The 22,988-nt window shown below is 41.7% G+C and overlaps 1 protein-coding gene across 1 annotated transcript in view; it reads left to right on the top strand.

Moving 5' to 3' along the window:
• ephb3a (eph receptor B3a) overlaps positions 1-22,988 on the top strand; it is a 49,486-nt gene that overhangs the window by 12,255 nt on the left and 14,243 nt on the right. The window contains exons 5-11 of the mRNA XM_038963454.1: positions 2,633-2,968; positions 3,418-3,542; positions 12,711-12,867; positions 13,604-13,712; positions 14,001-14,053; positions 14,534-14,656; positions 16,163-16,410. Coding sequence (XP_038819382.1) covers positions 2,633-2,968; positions 3,418-3,542; positions 12,711-12,867; positions 13,604-13,712; positions 14,001-14,053; positions 14,534-14,656; positions 16,163-16,410 — 1,151 coding nt within the window. The remainder of the gene's footprint in view (positions 1-2,632; positions 2,969-3,417; positions 3,543-12,710; positions 12,868-13,603; positions 13,713-14,000; positions 14,054-14,533; positions 14,657-16,162; positions 16,411-22,988) is intronic.

The following is a 22,988-nucleotide window of genomic DNA, read 5'->3' as shown; positions in this document are numbered from 1 at the left end:
TAGATTACCCTTCAGCCTTAGAGAGGGGTTTGGTTAGATTACCCTTCAGCCTTAGAGAGGGGTTCGGTTAGATTACCCTTCAGCCTTAGAGAGGGGTTCTGTTAGATTACCCTTCAGCCTTAGAGAGGGGTTCGGTTAGATTACCCTTCAGCCTTAGAGAGGGGTTCGGTTAGATTACCCTTCCGCCTTAGAGAGGGGTTTGGTTAGATTACCCTTCAGCCTTAGAGAGGGGTTCGGTTAGATTACCCTTCAGCCTTAGAGAGGGGTTCGGTTAGATTGCCCTTCAGCCTTAGAGAGGGGTTCGGTTAGATTGCCCTTCAGCCTTAGAGAGGGGTTCGGTTAGATTACCCTTCAGCCTTAGAGAGGGGTTCGGTTAGATTGCTCATCAGCCTTAGAGAGGGGTTCGGTTAGATTACCCTTCAGCCTTAGAGAGGGGTTTGGTTAGATTACCCATCAGCCTTAGAGAGGGGTTCGGTTAGATTGCTCATCAGCCTTAGAGAGGGGTTCGGTTAGATTACCCTTCAGCCTTAGAGAGGGGTTTGGTTAGATTCCCCATCAGCCTTAGAGAGGGGTTTGGTTAGATTACCCATCAGCCTTAGAGAGGGGTTCGGTTAGATTACCCTTCAGCCTTAGAGAGGGGTTCGGTTAGATTACCCATCAGCCTTAGAGAGGGGTTCGGTTAGATTACCCTTCAGCCTTAGAGAGGGGTTCGGTTAGATTACCCTTCAGCCTTAGAGAGGGGTTCGGTTAGATTACCCTTCAGCCTTAGAGAGGGGTTCGGTTAGATTACCCTTCAGCCTTAGAGAGGGGTTCGGTTAGATTACCCTTCAGCCTTAGAGAGGGGTTCGGTTAGATTACCCTTCAGCCTTAGAGAGGGGTTCGGTTAGATTACCCTTCAGCCTTAGAGAGAGGTTCGGTTAGATTACCCTTCAGCCTTAGACAGGGGTTCGGTTAGATTACCCATCAGCCTTAGAGAGGGGTTTGGTTAGAATACCCTTCAGCCTTAGAGAGGGGTTCGGTTAGATTACCCATCAGCCTTAGAGAGCGGTTCGGTTAGATTACCCATCAGCCTTAGAGAGGGGTTCGGTTAAATTACCCTTCAGCCTTAGAGGGGTTGGGGATAGATTACCCTTCAGCCTTAGAGAGGCGTTCGGTTAGATTACCCTTCAGCATTAGAGAGGGGTTGGGGATAGATTACCCTTCAGCCTTAGAGAGGGGTTGGGGATAGATTACCCTTCAGCCTTAGAGAGGGGTTGGGGATAGATTACCCTTCAGCCTTAGAGAGGGGTTGGGGATAGATTACCCATCAGCCTTAGAGAGGGGTTGGGGATAGATTATTGGATGAAAGGAACCTTCTTTTTGCTGCACCAGTTGACCCCCGTAGCAGTTATCACACCTCACCCAATTTCATACAGTTCTTATTTAAAGAACTCGTCTTTTTTGAGTAACACAGGCCCATGGATATATCATGCACCACCACTGTGCCATAGATACAAGCATTAAAATTCAGATATTTTCTATTTCATGGGTGTTGAATCAATGTTTCATGAAGGGTAATGTTTGTGAATAGTAATGTTTAAGTCATGAAGGGTAATGTTTGTGAATAGTAATGTTTGTGAATAGTAATGTTTAAGTCGTGAATAGTAATGTTTAAGTCATGAAGGGTAATGTTTGTGAATAGTAATGTTTGTGAATAGTAATGTTTAAGTCGTGAATAGTAATGTTTAAGTCATGAAGGGTAATGTTTGTGAATAGTAATGTTTGTGAATAGTAATGTTTGTGAATAGTAATGTTTAAGTCGTGAATAGTAATGTTTAAGTCATGAAGGGTAATGTTTGTGAATAGTAATGTTTGTGAATAGTAATGTTTGTGAATAGTAATGTTTAAGTCGTGAATTGTAATGTTTAAGTCGTGAATAGTAATGTTTAAGTCGTGAATAGTAATGTTTAAGTCGTGAATAGTAATGTTTGTGGATAGTAATGTTTGTGAATAGTAATGTTTAAGTTGTGAATAGTAATGTTTGTGAATAGTAATGTTTGTGAATAGTAATGTTTAAGTCATGAATAGTAATGTTTAAGTCATGCATGGCATGGATGTGGTTTCTATTCTCTATATGAATACAGCTATTTATTTTGTCATGTATATCATAACTTATTTCTACTTTAATGGAATGAACTCCCATTGGTATTTAATGGGTACTGATTTAAGTTCCTTGAACTATAATGTTGAAGTCATGCATGGAAAGAATATGGCATATATAATAAGAATGAAGTTGACTATTTGTTTAATTGTGTGCTGGAGGTCATATTTCCCCAGAAGAAACAGAACAGTATGGGCCCAGGAAGATAAGTGCTAATGGACCAATGACTATCTTAGTAAGCTAATCATAAACTAAATAATTTACCCCGTCAATAGTAAGGTTCTAAGAGTGGGGTTCTAAGAGTGGGGTTCTAAGAGTGGGGGTTCTAAGAGTGGGGTTGTTAAAGTGGGGTTCTAAGATTATGGTTCTAACAGTGAGGTTCTAAGAGTAAGGTTTTAATAGTGAGGTTATAAAAGTGAGGTTCTACTGTATTTGCCTCTATAAAAAGTGTTCAGAGGATATCACTAACACGTCTGTGGTGTTTCTGTGCAGCCATGCCCTCGCCACCTCAAAACGTAATCTCCACCGTGAACGAGACTTCCATCTCCCTGGAGTGGGAAGAGCCGCTGGACACCGGCGGACGGGATGACGTCATCTACAACGTGGTGTGCAAGAAGTGTCTGCACGACCGGAGCCCGTGCACGCGCTGTGACGACAACGTGGACATATCGCCGCGCCGACTGGGCCTGACCCAGAAGAAGGTGGTAATGAGGAACCTGCAGGCTCATACCCGCTACAGCTTTGAGATCCAGGCGGTCAACGGCGTCTCTGGGAAGAGCCCCGGCGCACCGCGCTACGCCACCGTCAACATCACCACCAACCAGGCCGGTAAGTATCGCCATAGCGCTGGACGCCGGCACTTAACGTTAGCTGCACTCAACATTAATACTTGATATCAGCACTCACTATCACCTCACCCCACGACACTCAAGGTCACCACAAGTTTACCTCTCAGCTCAGGCTAGCTGCATCTTACAATGGCACTTACTTTTACTTGCTCATCTTGTGATCAGTACTGATGCTTTGCCTGAGTTTATGGACTCAGTATGTGTCATTTCAGCTTAGTACCAAATTAATAAACTGAAATGTCACGTAGAAGGCACAGATAAATGTCATGGTAAGAAGTGAGATAATCGTAAACAATGCTAGATGAAGAGCGTGTACATTTTTGCTAATTTCATGTATACAGTGGAACAAAAATACTCTTAACATATTCGACATGAAAGCTTAATTTTTTTATTTTATTAACGTCCCCCATTTTTATTGTCCAATCACAGCACCGTCAGCAATACCCACAGTGCACCTGATGAAGTCCACATCAGACACACTCAGCCTGTCCTGGCTGCCCCCAGAGAAACCCAACGGGGTTATCCTAGATTACGAGATTAAGTACTACGAAAGGGTAAGGCACTGTTTTATAGCCTAGTCCCAGATCTGTTTATGCTGTGTAGCCCACTCCCATTGCCATTGTCAGAATGATCTAGCCTGGTCCCAGATATGTTTATTTGGTGTATTCCACTCCTCCTGTTCTCTAATTCAACTATGATTCACTGAAGTAAACATTTACTCTGTACCTTAATTTTGAAGAGACACTGGAGACAAAACCCTTGTATGAAATATGTTTGAAAATGAATATGCCATGTGTGTTCTGTCTGATGTAGATGGTTGACAGAGTTGTTTGGCATTCCACAGGTTAGTGCTCACTTGATGCAGCTGTGTAGCGTTTTCTTCAAAAGCATCATGTGTACTATGTCAGCATGGACATAGACATGCTGCTGCTATATAAAATAATATGAACCAAATACACTCGACTACATCAAGTGAACGCTGTCCCTTTAACAAAAGAACGAAGAGTTTAGTATGTTTTCTATTCTAATAGATGTGTTGCTGTGTTCCTTGATGTTTTCTTTCCATCTAGGAAGTTTATCTTAGCCAATGTGCCTCTGCTTCAGATTTCAGTCTGTTAGGTTCTTAACAAAAATAGTAAAAACTCAAAGGGACGACTAGGAAAAGCTCAGACCAAGTTTATTCACCCACAGTGTCATACAGCTGCAAAGAGAACACACAAGCACATCTTTATGCCTTCCGACTGGGCGGAGTCATCTCCTTCCATGTCTAAGATAGACTGTCCTTCTCTGTTGTTAGTCAGAAACACAGGTAGGTTCCTCTTACTGGTATTGTCATGGCCCTTAAAAAAAGAAAAGGAGAGCCTCACACTCTAGGAGCTCAGATGCAATAACCTAATAACCAACGTTTCGACAGAAAAGTTGTCTTCATCAGGGTATAATGACAAAGACTGCAGGTCACTAGTTTATATAGTTTCAAGGGACACACAGGTGTCTATAATCATTGCCGGGTGTGGTTTATTTTCGTTGGTCAGTTTACATATATAAATAGAACATATAAAAAGCATGAATGGATAGCATACGATCATAGGGTGTACCCCATAGGGAGTACCCCAAGGCTTGATCCTAAGCCCCACCCTCTTCTCAATTTACATCAACAACATAGCTCAGTCACTAGCTGCAGTAACCCATGGGGAGGGGGTCACACTCGGATATTCAGAGAGGGAGTATATTATTGTGGCCCTGGTGGCACAAAATCAAAAGTCTGACTGCATGGAGATGCTTGGAAATATGGTCAATACGGGTGACCGTGTTGTGGGTGTTTCATGGAAAAGGTGTACATTTGACTTCCATCATCTAGGACGTGACAATGGTTAATAAAATCTCTCCATTTCTGCCCATTTTTTTTTTGCACAGTCTTGCAGGCCTTCTCATACAGCTGCAACTGTATATACATTCGTAAATCAAGACCTTTCTTGAGTTGGGCTCTGGGATGGTGCAACTGTTGAGAATTTGAGCCTATGGTTGTGTGGGGGGAAAGGGTTGAGAGTGTGTGGGTGTGGGTGTATGTGCATATCCCACAACTGTTGCGAAGGAGTAAAAGATGTTAGGGACAATATAGGATCATTCACAATAATTGTTTGCTAATATAATAATTGCTTGCAATAATGTAATTTTGGTAATGGCGAAACTGGTTAGAGGTAAAATCCTTTGCATAAATTGCCTACATTACTTCAAATATTGATAGCTAATTATGGAAAATAAGAAATAGGATTTTTAAAATGGATATATATTTTTTTGATGGCTATATATAATACAAATCGAGGTGAGGGCGATGGAAATGCATTTGGCGGTTGATCTACTTCTGTTCTGTAAATGGCACTGTGTGCTCTTTTCGAATGAGGGGTCCCGGTGTCTCCGGGGCTATGGGATCCGGGGGGTCGGGGGTGGTCTGCCGGGCATTGGGATGACAACCTCGGGATGAGGAGGGCTTTTAGCGGGTGGAATTGTGGGGACCAATTGGAGGTTTACTTAGTAGCAATGCAAATATCATGGTACAGCTATATAGACACTCAATCATCATGTTAATTTTTAATGGTACGTTTATAAACATATATTTTGATAAATTTAATTGAAACTTGTCTCATTATGGTAAGTTGTGAAATAAGTATAGCCAGTTACAATTGTAATGGCTTAGCAGATAATAAGAAAAGACAATAACTATTTACCTGGCTAAAAGAGAAGGAATATAATATCTATTGTTTACAGGAAACTCATTCAACAATTTTAGATGAAGTTTTGTGGAAAAAGGACTGGGGGGCGAAATATATTTCTCCCATGGGCAAAGAAATTCAGAAGGGGTGATGGTTTTAATTAACAGTAATTTTGATCCAAATGAGCAAATAGTCCAAACAGATCATCAAGGTAGATGGATTGTTTTAAATATGTTATTGGACAATAAACAGATATGGCAATTAACCTATATGGTCAAAATAATGATGATCCAAGCTTCTTTGAAAATATATATAAGAATGTATCAACTCTACAAGCAACACTAGACTCTATTATTATGGTGGGAGATTTTAATATGATCTTAAATACCTCTATGGACCGGAAAGGAAATCACACTACCAGCTAGCACCCTCAGGCACTTAAGGAAATCATCAATGTCAAGGATATATTGGAATTAGTGGATATATGGAGACTTAAATACCCTGACCTAGTGAGATATACATGGCAGAGGCTTAATCAAGCTAGTCGTCTCTAATGTCATTCTCTCTGGCACCAAAACTTTAAAAAATGTTGATAAGGCCTCCCGGGTGGCGCAGTGGTCTAGGGCACTGCATCGCAGCGCTAGCTGCGCCACCAGAGTCTCTGGGTTCGCGCCCAGGCTCTGTCGCAGCCGGCCGCGACCGGGAGGTCCGTAGGGCGAAGCACAATTGGCCTAGCGTCGTCCGGGTTAGGGAGGATTTGGCTGGTAGGGATATCCTTGTCTCATCGCGCTCCAGCGACTCCTGTGGCGGGCCGGGCGCAGTGCGCGCTAACCGAGGGGGCCAGGTGCACGGTGTTTCCTCCGACACATTGGTGCGGCTGGCTTCCGGGTTGGAGGCGCGCTGTGTTAAGAAGCAGTGCGGCTTGGTTGGGTTGTGCTTCGGAGGACGCATGGCTTTCGACCTTCGTCTCTCCCGAGCCCGTACGGGAGTTGTAGCGATGAGACAAGATAGTAATTACTAGCGATTGGATACCACGGAAATTGGGGAGAAAAGGGATATAAAATTTATTTTAAAAAAGAAGAAAAAAAAGTGTTGATAGGGGACAGAATGTGGTCGGATCATCACATAATTGGCATATATATTACTTTTACAGAATTTCCACGTGGGCGAGGATATTCGAAATTTTATCAAATCCTACTAGATGATAAATTGTTTAGAACTAGGACAGAATAATTTATAACTGACTTTTTCAGACATAACATAGGTACAGCAGATCCCCTTATTGTATGGGACACTTTTAAATTCGCCTTTAGAGGCCAGTACTCATCTATAAAACAAAAGCAATTTAGATCAAAAGATTCCATATTAACAAAGGAAATTGAAGGAGAAAAAACTAAAAGAAATGGAGGAACTTATTCAAGAAAGATCCAGTGTAATATATTATAAAAATTAAGTGAACTGGATGGAATATGGGGAAAAATGCACCAAATTATTTTTCAATCTTCAATATAGAAATGCTACCAATTTATTTTTTATTGAAACTTGTTACAAATGATGGAGTCACGCATGATTCACCGAATGATATTTTGAAAGAGGAGGTAAAGTACTTTAAGAATATGTTTTCGTTTCAGTCTCCTCCATCTCCACTAACTGAATCTAAATGTATGGATTTTTTCCCTAATAATAATGTAAAATTAACATCTGTACAGAAAGACTCATGTGAAGGCCAAATTACAGAGGAGGAACTTCTTGATGCAATTAAAGCCTTTAAGGCTGGGAAAACTCCAGGGCTGGATGGCATACCAGTGGAAGTATAGAAACCTTTTTTTATATACTCAGAGGACCATTATTCACATGTTTTAACCACTCCTATATAAATGGTAGATTATCAGACACGCAACAAGAAGGTCTGATATCATTATTACTGAAACAGGACCCAAGTGGTATATATATAGATTCAGTCCATTTAAAAAATTGGAGACCTCTTACACTTCAGTGTTGTGATGCAAAAATTCTAGCTAAATGTTTGGCGCATAGAATTAAAAAAGTATTGTCAGATATTATTCATCCTAATCGGACAGGTTTTTTACATGGACGATACATAAGACAAGTACTGGAAACAATAGAATACTATGAAATATCGGGGACATCAGGCCTGGTTTTCATAGCTGATTTTGAAAAGGCTTTTGATTAGGTACGACTAGAGTTTATATACAAATGCCTAGAATGTTTCAATTTTGGGGAATCTCTTATAAAATGGGTTAAAGATATGTAACCCTAGGTGTAAAATAGTAAATAATGGGTAGAACTCAGAAAATGTTAAACTATCTAGAGAAGTTAAACAAGGTTGTCCACTATCGGCATATCTATTTATTATTGCCATTGAAATGTTAGCCGTTAAAATTAGATCAAACATTAATATTAAGGGATTAGAAATCCGTGGCTTAAAAACTAAGGTGTCATTGTACGCTGATGATTCATGTTTTCTTTTAAAATCACAATTATAATCTCTCCACGGCCTCATAGAGGATCTAGATACTTTTGCTATCCTCTCTGGATTAAAACCAAATTAATTTGTAAATTATGTGTACAAATTAAGTGTACTATATTACGTATTGGATCACTAAAAAATACAAATTTTACATTTACTGTGTAGTTTACCAACTAAATGGTCTGACGGAGATGTGGACATACTCGGTATACAAATCCCAAAAGAAAGAAATTATCTCACTCCAATACATTTTTATAGAAAGTTAGCAAAAATAGATAAGATCTTGCTACCATGGAAAGGAAAATACCTGTCTATTTGTGGAAAAATCACCCTGATTAACTCTTTAGTCATATCACAGTTTACCTATTTGCTTATGGTTCTGCATCCACCTAGTGACCTGCTTTTAAAATTATATGAACAAAAAATATAAAATTTTATTTGGAATGGCAAGCCAGACAAAATTAAAAGGGCCTATTTAAATAACGATTATGAATTCGGAGGGCAGAAATGATTAAATATTAAAGCATTAGACCTCTCACTAAAGGCATCAGTCATACAAAAGTTATACGATATTTTGGAGATTATTTCCTTTACAAACCACCGAAAGTGAGCAGGTGTAATCTGAATAAAGGGAAAAAGGTCGTTCTTGAACATGGGGTGAGACCTTCCTACCAATTTAATAGAGAACCAGTTTGGATTTAAGTTATTTTTTAAACAAGTCTTAGAAAGTTGGTTGCAATTTCAGTTTAATCCACCTGAAAATACAGGACAAATAATACAACAAATATTGTGGTTAAACCCAAGTATACTAATTGATAAATAAAAACATATTTTTCGAATACATTTTTAAAAAAGGTATAATTTTAGGGAATGATATCATAAATAGGACTGGTGGAGTTATGTCACACATGCAGCTAACACAGACATATGTAAATGTCTGCTCTACCCAAAATTATAACCAACTATTTGCAGCATTACCACAAAAATGGAAGAGGCAAGTAGAAAGGGAAAAAAGTAAGGAACTTGTATGTCGGCCCTGTATTAAAGAACATGAATGGTTAAAGAAAAGTGTGATAAATAAAAACATATACCAATTTAATTTAAGGACCAAAAATCTGACAAATGTGCCATATAAATGACAAAATAGTTGGGAAGAGATTTTCAATGTACTCATTCCATGGCACATGGTTTATCAATTGATATGCAAAACAACGCCGATTTCAAAACTTCAAATTTTTCAATTTAAATTTCTATACAAAATTCTTGCAACCAATAGAATGTTATATATATGGGGGATACAATCTTCCCAGCTCTGCAGATTTTGCTGTGAGGAGGCAGAGTCATTAGATCATTTATTTTGATATTGTCCACATGTAGCTCATTTTTTGTCACAGGTCCAGGAATGGCTGAAGAATTGCAACATTTGCCTAGAACTAATGCTGCAGATAGCAATACTGGGTGATTTGAAAAGCCATAGTCAATCAATCAATAATATAATTATTATTTTAGCAACAAAAAAAAAATGTAAATTTACAATCTATAGAAGCTATGAGAATAGAAAGGTTCAGTACTTTTGTGAAGCATCACAGCACATTTGAAAAATATATGGCAAATAGAAATCCAAAATGGATGGTGTTGAGAGATAGATGGGAGGGGTTGAATGGAGCTGAAGGATGGGACTAATAACAAGATAACCAATGTAAAACATACGGGGTCTGTAAAATGTATATAGGTTCAGAAATTTTGTGAAATAGCACAGTTACAAATAGAAATCAAACTGGATGGACATCAGAAATAGAGGAAGGACTAAAAACAAACAAAATATAACTATTGTAAAATAGATTGTCTGTAAAATGTGTATAAGATGTATAAACTGAAGGTAGAAGCCTAAGTGTTATTGTTTATTAGTTTACACCAATTGGGGGAAGGGTGGTAGGGTTTGCGGGGAATAATTAAGGTATATTCTAAAACAAGTATGTATATCTATATAGGTATGTGTAAGTATATATGTGTATATGTATGCATATATGTGTATGTAAGTGTATGTATATGGATATATATATATTTACCAAAAAAAAAGATATGGGGGATTGGAAATGATGCAGACAATTACATTGATGGAAGCAACAATCTTTCCACAATATTAAGCTGATCCACCTCTTAAAAATAAAAATAAAATAAAAAACAGAACTCAGGCAGTAGGAAGCTGTCTCATCCATTTATATGCAGATGATACAGTCTTATACTCAGCCCCGGATTTTGTGTTAAACGCTCTACAACAAAGCTTTCTTATGCTTCCAACACACTGACACACGTCATTGCGCAAAATAGTACACAGCATCATCTGCATATGTATGTATGCAACAAAAGTTCAACATTCACCTTCTGCTACCATTTCTGTCAAGCCGTCTACGCATACAGTTTGATCGCATACGTTCGATAAATCCAACATACAGTATGCACCACACAGAACACACTGCAACTGCCTCTGCAACGGAATGCTGCAAGTCAAACGCAGCGTTTCATTGGATGTAATTCTGGTGTACCAAAATGCAATGACGCTGTGTGAGTTTCTGAAGCGGTAGAGTCCAACAAGCTTTCTCTGCCCTTTAACCCTGTTCTGAACATCTCCAAAACATTGTGGTTTGGTAAGAAGAATGCCCCTCTCCCCACCAGTGTGATTACTACCTCTGAGTGTTTAGAGCTTGAGGTAGTCACCTCATACAAGTACTTGGGAGTATGGCTAGACGGTACATTGTCCTTGTCTCAGCACATATCAAAGCTGCAGGCTAAGGTTAAATCTAGACTTGGTTTCCTCTATAGTAATCGCTACTCATTCACCACAGCTGCCAAACTAACCCTGATTCAGATGACCATCCTACCCATGCTAGATTACGGAGACATAATTTATAGATCAGCAAGTAAGGGTGCTCTTGAGTGGCTAGATGTTCTTTACCATTCGGCCATCAGATTTGCCACCAATGCTCCTTATAGGACACATCACTTCACTCTATACTGCAGCCCTCATCCTCCACATACAACACCCTTTCTGCCAGTCACATTCTGTTAAAGGTCCCCAAAGTACACACATCGACTGGAACGAGCTGCAAAAACACTCAAACTGGACAGTTTTATCTCCATCTTTTCATTCTAAGACTCAATCCTGGACACTCTTACTGACAGTTGTGGCTGCTTCGCGTGATGTATTGTTGTCTTTACCTTCTTGCCTTTGTGCTGTTGTCTGTACCCAATAATGTTTGTACCATGTTTTGTGCTGCTAACATTTTGTGATTCTGCCATGTTGTTGTCATGTGGTGTTGCTACTATGCTGTGTTGTCATGTGTTGCTGCTATGCTATGTTGTTGTCTTAGGTCTCTCTTTGTGTAGTGTTGTGGTGTCTCTCTTGTCGTGATGTGTGTTTTGTCCTATATTTTTATTCTTAAATCCAGTCCCCGTCCCCGCAGGAAGCCTTTTGCTTTTTGGTAGGCCGTCATTGTAAATAAGAATTCATTCTTAACTGACTTGCCTAGTTAAATAAAGGTTAAAAAAATTAAATAACAAAAATGGCTTCATAGGCCTACAAACATTTACAATGAATAGCAAAATCACAGTAATGGCTTTAGATCATTGTCATGGCTTTGACTAAGTCTAGGACCCTCATGGGCATGGAAATGTGTGTGTGTGTGTGTGTGTGTGTGAGATAGGACATGTTTTTTGTTGTTTTATTTAACCTTTATTTAACTAGGCAAGTCAGTTAAGAACAAATTATTATTTACAATGACGGCCTACACCGGCCAAACCCGGGCCAATTGTGCCAATTGTGCGCTGCCCTATGGGACTCCCAATCACGGCCAGATGTGATACAGCCTGGATTCAAACCAGGGACTGTAGTAACCCTCTTGCCTTAGACCGCTGCGCGACTCGGGAGCCCTATAATAAGTAGTTCCCTGGCAGGGAATTCAAACCAGGGCCACGGCGGTGAGAGTGCCGAATCCTAACCGCTAGACAACGCAACCACTCCCTACCATAATCAGATGGTCTTCAGGGTGGGCCCCTGTGGCCCCCCTTCCAGCAGTGTCTTCTCTCTTCATCTGTTGACCTTATCTCAAGTTGAGTTCCACATCCCTCATGGTCCTAGTTACACAGGAACTGGCCTGCCCTATCAGGAACTGAAACTAGACTGTTGCCCTTTTCCACAATAACTTTCTGCATTTCCCCTTTTCTCAGTCAGTAACTTCCCACATACCAAGTTCCTCTTGACATTTCCTCAACCCCTAATATATACATTCCTTATACATATAAAGTAATCAGTAAGTTGTAGCATGGTAACATGAATAAGTATATTTCCAGCTAGAATCCAACAAGTCTAATTCAGGGACCCCGTTTTTTCCGCCAGAATTTCTGAGGACCCCCGACTTTGAATACCACTGGTCTAAGCTGTGTTCCTGTAAAAGCATGTGACAACTGCTGATATTTAAAGGGCTTCATAAATACATGTGATTGATTGATGTGTTCCACAGGGCCAGGCCATGTCTCACACGGTGACAGCCCAGCACAGCTCAGTCCGTGTGGAGGGATTGAGGGCTGCCACTCCCTACGTGGTCCAGGTCCGGGCTCGCACCGTGGCTGGCTACGGCCGCTACAGCATCCCTAAGGACTTCAGCACCTCAACACACAGTAAGTAATTTCATTTCTCCTCCTCCTCCTCCTCCTCCTCCTCCTCCTCCTCCTCCTTCGCTATTTCATTGTCACACTCTTTCTCTCTGCGTTCTGTCTCTCTCTCTCTCTTTCCCTCTCTCTCCTCCTTCTCCGCCTTCACTACTTTGTCTTTCCTTCTCTTTCTCTGTCTCTCTCCCTTCCCTTCTGTCCCATTACTATTTATCATTGTCCTTCATCATTGATAATGCCTCATCTTTTTATTCACCAGTGTTCTAAAGATTTTCTATGTTATCTTTAATCAGTACAATCCATCCAAGCAGTGAAAGAACTCTGAACAAGCTATTTCAAGGAGCTGTGCTTATTTTTTTTACGGGCCCTTCCCAGCAATGCAGAATAAAATGTAAAGAAAAAAAGTGAAAAATAACAACACAAGGAATAAATACACGACTTGGCTATATACACAGGGTAGCATATTATGGTAGCAGATGAATGCAAGGTGAATACAAATAACATTGAAGTAAAATTAATATTAGAATATAGTTTTTTTTTTTTACTGTGCATTGCTTTTCATAATGACGTGTATTTATTGTGAAGAAAAAAAATATATACATGTATACACAGATTGGAATACAATGTCCATTATTTGTTTTGCCATGAATCTGCCTCCATATTTCGCTAGCTGTTTCTTTAAGAATTTATTCAGTGACATTCCATGTGTTTATTCTTTGTTTATTATTTCTTCGATGACCTTTAGGTGACCCTATGAAGTCAGTGCAGGACCAGCTGCCTCTCATAGTGGGTTCAGCGTCCGCCGGTCTCGTGGTCATCGTCGCCCTTGTGGTCATTGCCATAGTTTGCTCTCGGTAAGTGTTTGACTTATTTGTATTTATCTAAACAGGCCTTTTTGGTCATTATTTTGACATTTTCGGTCATTGTTTGGTATCTTGGTTCCTTGAATCCTGAAAAGGCCCTTAGAAATCCTTTAGCCACCCTGAGCATTGTTCCATTCTTCCAATCCCGACTGTCTGCAGACAATCTACTATCTTCTGCTTGTTATTTGAAAGCAGCCTGTGTATCTACTGTGGAGTGCCTGCCAAGACAGAGGATGGATGATGTGAATGAGATTGTGCGTGTGTGGTCCTTGTTTGTAGGAAGCAACGCAGCGGTTCGGAGCTGGAATACACAGAGAAGCTGCAGCAGTATGGTGAGTACTGAGGGGAAGGTGTGTGTCTGTTGGGGGAGGGGGTTGTGTGTGTGTGTGTGTTGGGGGAGGGGTGTGTGTGTGTGTGTGTGTGCGTGCGTGCGTGTTGTGCATGCAGACTTGGAGAGCTGCGCCTTTCTGTGGTCCTTTGTTCAAACCAGGACAGTAAACCACCTGATTTAATCAATTATCCAATCACCTGACCAAAGCAGGAAACTACATTTGCTCAATGAAATCATGATTATCTAGATCAGGTGGTTTATGAAACCCCAAAGTGTAGCAGACTCCCTTTTCAAGACTCAAAGAGCTGTGTGATAGATATGTCCAACTGCTGTTCATGCATCAAATTTGATTCCATTCATAACTGTATTAGTTAATAATGCCGCATTGGAACGCAACAACAAAAAACTGCAAGTGTCATGAATATCTGATGAATGTGTATATTCAAGAACATCTGATGCATTCCTCCCTTCATCTCTGTAGTTTCTCCTGGGGTGAAGGTGTACATTGATCCGTTTACTTACGAGGACCCCAATGAGGCAGTCCATGAGTTTGCCAAGGAGATTGACATCTCGTGTGTGAAGATTGAGGAGGTCATTGGTGCAGGTAACCAACATAGCTAGGTTTTGAAGTGCGGTGTTCAGAGGGCAGGGTTTTGGGAGGGAGTGGATTTTGTGTTTGGGGGGGGGGGGGTATTTGTGAAGATGGAGGGATGTTTTGGGACAGCTGTGTGTTTAGGGGAGTGGGTGATGTTGGGGTGGGTTGTTGGTTGAACAAGATGTGTGTTGGGTGGTAGGGGCACGGGTTGTTGGGCGGAGGTGTGGAGGGGAAGTGTGGAGAGTAGGTGTGGAGAGTAGGTGTGTAGGGGAGGTGGAGGGGAGGTGTGGAGAGGAGGTGTGGAGGGGAGGTGTGGATGGGAGGTGTGGAGGGTAGGTGTGGGGGGGAGGTGTGGAGGGGAGGTGTGGGGGGAGGTGTGGAGGGGGAGGTGTGGGGGGGAGATATGGAGAGTAGGTGTGGAGGGTAGGTGGGTGGGAGATGTGAGGGGGAGGTATGGGGAGTAGGTGTGGTGGGGGAGGTGTGAAAGGGAGGTGTGAGGGGGAGATGTGGAGGGGGAGGTGTGGAGGGGAGGTGTGAAAGGGAGGTGTGGGGAGTAGGTGTGGAGGGGAGGTGTGAAAGGGAGGTGTGAAAGGGAGGGGTGAGGGGGAGATGTGGAGGGGGAGGTGTGGGGAGTAGGTGTGAAAGGGAGGTGTGGGGAGTAGGTGTGGAGGGGAGGTGTGAAAGGGAGGTGTGGGGAGGGGGAGGTGTGGGGAGTAGGTGTGGAGGGGGAGGTGTGAAAGGGAGGTGTGGGGAGTAGGTGTGGAGGGGAGGTGTGAAAGGGAGGTGTGGGGAGTGTGGAGGGGAGGTGTCAGTGAAACAACTTCTTCTGTCGTCCAGCTAGTTTGCTGTTTCTTCTCCAAGAGCATGTGTTCTTTCTCCTGACTTCACCCTGAACCATATGTCCCTTTATTTCTCTTCCTCTTTCTCTCTTCTCCTTTATAAACACACAACTTTTTACCAAGGCACCAAAACTCCCAGGCTCCTCCTCCGTTCCCTCTCCCCCTCCACCGGTCCCAGGCTCCACTCCCGGTCACGGGATGATCTTTCCTTCTCTCCATCCCTCCCCAACCTCTCAGACCCCTAAGTTTCCTGTCTCTCTCTTTTCCTACCTTCCTCATTCACTCTCTCTCCTACACAGCTCAACCCCCATCTCTCGCTCTTTTACAATCTCCTTCTTCCTTTCACTCCTATATTTCTAGAGTTTCTCCTCCTCTTCCTCCTCCTCTTCTTCCTCCTCCTCGGTTCAACCAGTAATGCTCCCTCCCTCCCTCTCCCTCACTCCTCCTCCTCTTTCCCCTCTTCCTCAACTCCCCTCTCTCCCTCCTCCCTCTTCCTCCACTCCCCTCTCTCCCTCCTCCCTCTTCCTCCACTCCCCTCTCTCTTCCTCCACTCCCTCCTCCCTCTTCCTCCACTCCCCTCTCTCTCCTCCCTCTTCCTTCACTTCCCTCCCCTTTCCCAACCCTCACACCCTCTCCCCCCCTCCACCACCCCCCTTCCCCCCAACCCTCCACCCAGGTGAGTTCGGAGAGGTGTGCCGCGGGCGCCTGAAGCAGCCCGGGCGCCGTGAGGCGGTGGTGGCCATTAAGACACTGAAGGCAGGCTACACGGAGCGCCAAAGGCGGGACTTCCTTGGCGAAGCGTCAATCATGGGCCAGTTTGACCACCCCAACGTGATCCGGCTGGAGGGCGTGCTGACCCGCAGCTGCCCCGTGCTCATCATCACCGAGTTCATGGAGAACGGAGCGCTGGACTCCTTCCTCAGGGTGAGTGAAGCTGACACCAGTTGTGGCGATGTGCGGAATTGTACATGATACATCTAATTGATATCGAGTCTACCGTACTACATAAAAACCTGGAGTCACGCATAATCACACATACCACCACCTACACACCAGTAATGCTTAGAGTCGTACCGAACACACACCAGTTATGGCGATACGCTGAACCGTTCATGATACCCCTGACCAATAGTGATAGGAGTTGTGCTGTTGAAAATCCAGAGACATGCATAGTCAGACACAACATCGCTGACTGATAGGAATTCAGCTGTACTACATGTGGTCCTCTATAGCTCAGTTGGTAGAGCATGGTGCTTGCAACACCAGGATATTGAGTTTGATTCCCTTGATCACCCATAAAGAAAATGTATGCACGCATCCCTGTTAGCATCCCTGTCGCTTTGGATAAAAGCGTCTGCTAAATCACATAAAATGTAAATTATTATATTACTACACCTGGGGACAAGGACACACACCACCTCCTACACGACAGTGGACGCTGATGGGGGAAGTACAGAACTTCTACAACTTAGAGTTCTATTACATGATTCCTACAGTAGGCAATAGGCAGTGGGCAGTGTACACACACACAGTAATGCTCTCTCACTCAGTAAGAGTTAATTAACCTCGATGAGCTCATACGAGAATGGCGCACCGTTCAAGTCCATTCATAGGTGGTCATACTTAAGCAATAAGGCACGAGGGGGTGTGTATTTGGCCAATATACCACGGCTAAGGGCTTAAGGGCTGTTCTTAGCACGACGCAACGCGGAGTGCCTGGATACAGCCCTTAGCCGTGGCATATTGACTGTATATCACAAACCCCCTAAGTGCCTTATTGCTATTATTGCTATCCCGCCTTATCGCAGCTCACTGGTCACCATAGCAGCACCCACCCGTAGCACACGCTCCAGCAGGTATATCTCACTGGTCACCCACAAAGCCAATTCTTATTTTGGCCGCCTCTCCTTCCAGTTCTCTGCTGCCAATGACTGGAACGAACTGCAAAAATCTCTGAAGCTGGAGACTTTTACCTCCCTCACTCGCTATAAGCACCAGCTGTCAGAGCAGCTCACAGATCACTGCACCTGTACATAGCTCATCTGTAAATAGCCCATCCAAACTACCTCATCCCCATACTGTAGTTATTTATGTATCTTGCTCCTTTGCACCCCAGTATCTCTACTTGCACATTCATCTTCTGCACATCCTACCATTCCAGTGTTTAATTGCTATATTGTAATTCCTTCACCACCATGGCCTATTTATTGCCTTACCTCTCTTATCCTACCTCATTTGCACACACTGTATATAGACTTTTCTACTGTATTATTGATTGTATGTTTGTTTATTCCATGTGTAACTCTGTGTTGTTGTATGTGTCGAACTGCTTTGCTTTATCTTGGCCAGGTCGCAGTTGCAAATGAGAACTTGTTCTCAACTAGCCTACCTGGTTAAATAAAGGTGAAATAAAAAATAAATAAAAAATAATAAACTGCTTACCAACGTAAATAGAGCAAGAAAAAATCTATGTTTTGTCATACCCGTGGTATACTGTCTGATATACCACGGCTGTCAGCCAATCAGCTTTCAGGGCTGGAACCACCCAGTTTATAATATGGAATAGCTTAATCTCGGTGTAGTTATGCAGTAGCTCCTCTCCTTTCTGTAACAGTTAACCCAGATATTACAGTCCAATTGTCACGGCCGTTGTAAGAAGTGGACCAAAGCGCAGCGTGATGAGCGTACATTTTCCTTTTTATTTAGTAATGTCGCCAACAAAAACAATAAACAATACACAATACAAAACGACCGCGAAGCTTAAGAGGGCTATAGTACCCCAAACAAAGACAACTTCCCACACTTAAAGGAGGGAAAAGGGCTACCTAAGTATGGTTACCAATCAGAGACAATGATAGACAGCTGTCCCTGATTGAGAACCACACCCGGCCAAAACATAGAAATAAAAAATCATAGAAAACAAAAACATAGAATGCCCACCCCAAATCACACCCTGACCAAACCAAATAGAGACATAAAAAGGCTCTCTAAGGTCAGGGCGTGACACCAATGTTGTCCTATATATATATTTTTTTAAATCCCAGCCCCCGTCCCCGCAGGAAGCCTTTTGCCTTTTGGTAGGCCGTCATTGTAAATAATAACTGACTTGCCTAGTTAAAGGTTAAATAAAAAATAAATGGTGTATAACGTTAATAAATACAAATAATCTCTCTTACTGGATAAATTTACGATCATAAAGTACAGAGCAATTTCCATAACCCTCCTTGGTTCATTTCATTACATCTCATTTCATCTCATTTCAATTCATCTCATTTAATTTAATTTCATCTCATTAATTTCATCTCTCGTGACTCAAGCTCATCTCGTGACTCAAGCTCAGCCTCTCACTCCTTCTCACACACTCCTGTCAGTCAGATGTCCATCCAGCTGCATTTATGTGTGTTTGTGTGTGTGACTCATAGATACACACTGCAGTGATCTTGTGATGTCCCGTCAAACTACTGTGCCTGGCTCTGGGATGCAGACAGAACTATACACATGTACACATGTGAACGCACATAACACATGCATAACAACAAGAAACACATTTGCACTCAAGGATAAACACAAACACACACTCCCAAGCAGGACTGTCCTATCCATCTATGCCTCCAATGCATTAGGGCTGTGACGATATCAGCATTGTGATATTTTTTCCATGGCAAAAATGAAAACAAAAAGCAGACCAAACTGTGCTGTTGTGCTATAGCTTGTAAAATAAATAAATGTGACTCTGGACAACAACATAATGATGTTTGTTTCCAACATTAGGGCTGTTTTCCTAAAGAAGTTACATCTGCTTATGGGGTTTGTTTCCTTGCCACCCAGCCTTGTTATGAATCACAGGGGTGCAACTTTGGTTTTAGTGGGGGGGGCATATTTTTATTTTTTATTTTAAATCCAGTCGGACAGCTTCCTAAAGCATGCCGTTGCCTAGTTTTGTTTGACATTCCAATGATAAAACTGGGGGGGACAAAAATGCCATTTCAAAATGTGAAAGTTGCCCCCCTGAGTTCCCCCCTGATGAATCATGTTGTTAACATACCCATCCAAATGTGTTTTCATGTGAAACTCCATTCAAGTGTAAAGAACAAAGCAGTATGTTTAGATACTTGGCACGTTGGGAATCTAACCCTCCTGAGTTCATGACAAATGAACCTTGATTTCCAGGCTCCTTGAGACATGGAAGTATGCCATCACAAAACTAATGAGAAATGGGACTGATTATGGAGCTGTTTATAAAAATAGAATCATTAGAACGAACATCCCCATTCAAGTCAGAAGGTTGGCATTTATTTGAATGACTCATGTACTGGAGGCAGCCCTGCAGAGTGGTCTCTAGCTGGCACAGCCACAAAGTCATAAAATCTGATTTTAAACCTAACCTTAACCCACTGTTAACCCTAATGCCTAACCCTAACCTTAAATTAACCTAACCCTAACCTAAACATTTTTGTTTGCATTCATTTTTATGATTTCGCCAATTTTGACTTTGCAGCTGGCCCATCTAGTGGAAATCGCCCAGTTCGGCCTGCAAGGCAAGATTCATGACAATAAATGTCAACCTGCTTCAAGTCAAGGAGCCATGATTTTCCATTCTAGTTATTGTAATTCTATGGAGCTGTTGTGAGTGGTAGCATGGTTCCATCAACTCGATGCTTAATTCATTTCAGTCAAGACTGGATAAGCAGAGAAAGGTCGAACCTCTAGTCATTCTGGGAAAAGATAATTTAATTCTAACTGTAACTAATTATCAGTGGACTGTCCTATTCACTTTCATGCTGTAGCAACACACACACACACACACACACACACACACACACACACACACACACACACACACGCACACACACACACACATACACATATTTAAATTACTCATTAGGGATCAGACACATGGTAATCTGTTGCAGACTGATAGAACCAGTCATTGATAGTTATTCCATATGTTATGTTTATGTTTATGTAGGCTTATGTAGGTTTATGTTTATTATGTTTATGTAGGTTTATGTTTATGAAGGCTTATGTAGGTTTATGTAGGCTTATGTTTATGTAGGCTTATGTAGGTTTATGTTTATGTAGGCTTATGTAGGTTTATGTTTATGTAGGCTTATGTAGGTTTATGTTTATGTATGCTTATGTAGGTTTATGTTTATGTAGGCTTATGTAGGTTTATGTTTATGTAAGCTTATGTAGGTTTATGTTTATGTAGGCTTATGTAGGTTTATGTTTATGTAGGCTTATGTAGGTTTATGTAGGCTTATGTAGGTTTATGTTTATGAAGGCTTATGTAGGTTTATATTTATGTACAGTAGGCTTATGTAGGTTTATGTTTATGAAGGCTTATGTAGGTTTATGTCAATGTAGACTTATTTAGGTTTATGTAGACTTATGTTTATGTAGGCTTATGTAGGTTTATGTTTATGTAGGCTTATGTAGGTGTATGCTTATGTAGACTTATGTCGTTTTATGTTTATGAAGACTGACCTACTGACTGATTTTATCTCCCTCTTCCCTCTCTCAATTCAATACAATTCAAAGGGCTTTATTGGCATGGGAAACATGTTTACATTGCCAAAGAAAGTGTCATATTATGGCTATATACAGTATTGTAATGATGTGCAAATAGTTGAAGTACAAAAAGGAAAATATATAAATATGTGTTGTATTTACAATGGAGTTTTTCCTTTTCTTATGGCAACAGGTCACAAATCTTGCTGCTGTGATGGCATAATGTGGTATTTCACCCAATAGATATGGGATTTTATCAAAATTGGATTTGTTTTTTAATTCTTTGTAGGTCTGTGTAATCTGAGGGAAATATGTGTCTCTAATATGGTCATACATTTGGCAGGAGGTTAAGAATTGCAGCCCAGTTTCCACCTCATTTTGTGGGCAGTGTGCATATAGCCTGTCTTCTCTTGGGAGAAGGCCAGCTTGCTTAGGGGACTTCTCCAGGTTAATCTCTCTGTAGGTGATGGCTTTGTTATGTAAGGTTTGGGAATCGGTTCCTTTTAGGTGGTTGTAGAATTGAACGGCTCTTTTCTGGATTTTGATCATTAGTGGGTATCGGCCTAATTCTGCTCTGCATGCATTATTTGGTGTTTTACGTTGTACACTGAATATATTTTTGCAGAATTCTGCATGCAGAGTCTCAATTTGGTGTGTCCCATTTTGTGAATTCTTGGTTGGTGAGCAGACCCCAGATCTCACAGCCATAAAGGGCAATGGGTTATATAACTGATTCAAGTACTTATAGCCAGATCTTAATTGGTATGTCGAATTTTATTTTTATTTATTTTATTTATTTCACCTTTATTTAACCAGGTAGGCCAGTTGAGAACACGTTCTCATTTACAACTGCGGCCTGGACAAGATAAAGCAAAGCAGTGCGACAAAAACAACAACACAGTGTTACACATAAACAAACGTACAGTCAATAACACAGTAGAAAAATCTGTATACAGTGTGTGCAAATGGAGTAAGGAGGTAAGGCAATAAATACGCCAATAGTGGCGAAGTAATTACAATTTAGCAAATTAACACTGGAGTGATATATGTGCAGATGAGGATGTGCAAGTAGAAATACTGGTGTGCAAAAGAGCAGAAAAACAAATATGGGGATGAGGTAGGTAGTTGGTTGGATGGGCTATTTACAGATGGGCTGTGTACAGCTGCAGCGATCGGTAAGCTGCGCTGACAGCTGACGCTTAAAATTAATGAGGGAGATATAAGTCTCCAACTTCAGTGATTTTTGCAATTCGTTCCAGTCATTGGCAGCAGAGAACTGGAAGGAAAGGTGGCCAAAGAGGAGTTGGCTTTGGGGATGACCAGTGAAATATATCTGCTGGAGCGCGTGCTACGAGTGGGTGTTGCTATGGTGACCAGTGAGCTGAGATAAGGCGGGGCTTTACCTAACAAAGACTTATAGATGACCTGGAGCCAGTGGGTTTGGCGACGAATATGTAGCGAGGACCAGCCAATGAGAGCATACAGGTTGCAGTGGTGGGTAGTATATGGGGCTTTGGTGACAAAACGGATGGCACTGTGATAGACTGCATCCAATTTGCTGAGTAGAGTGTTGGAGGCTAATTTGTAAATTACATCGCCAAAGTCAAGGATCGGTAGGATAGTCAGTTTTACGAGGGTATGTTTGGCAGCATGAGTGAAGGAGGCTTTGTTGCAAAATAGGAAGCAGATTCTAGATTTAACTTTGGATTGGAGATGCTTAATGTGAGTCTGGAAGGAGAGTTTACAGTCTAGCTAGACACCAGGTATTTATAGTTGTCCACATATTCTAAGTCAGAACCGTCCAGAGTAGTGATGCTAGTCTGGCGGGCGGGTGTCGAGCAGCGATCTTTTGAAGAGCATGCATTTCGTTTTACTTGCATTTAAGAGCAGTTGGAGGCCACGGAAGGAGTGTTGTATGGCTTTGAAGCTTTATGTTCATTTTGATGGCCCTTCTTGCCTTGTCTCGTTCACAGCTTTGTGTAAGTTACCTG

The sequence above is a fragment of the Salvelinus namaycush genome, chromosome 25 (genome assembly GCF_016432855.1).
Source record: "Salvelinus namaycush isolate Seneca chromosome 25, SaNama_1.0, whole genome shotgun sequence".
Classification (NCBI taxonomy): domain Eukaryota; kingdom Metazoa; phylum Chordata; class Actinopteri; order Salmoniformes; family Salmonidae; genus Salvelinus; species Salvelinus namaycush.
Note: the sequence above shows the minus strand (reverse complement) of the source record. Positions and strands in the feature narration are given on the sequence as shown.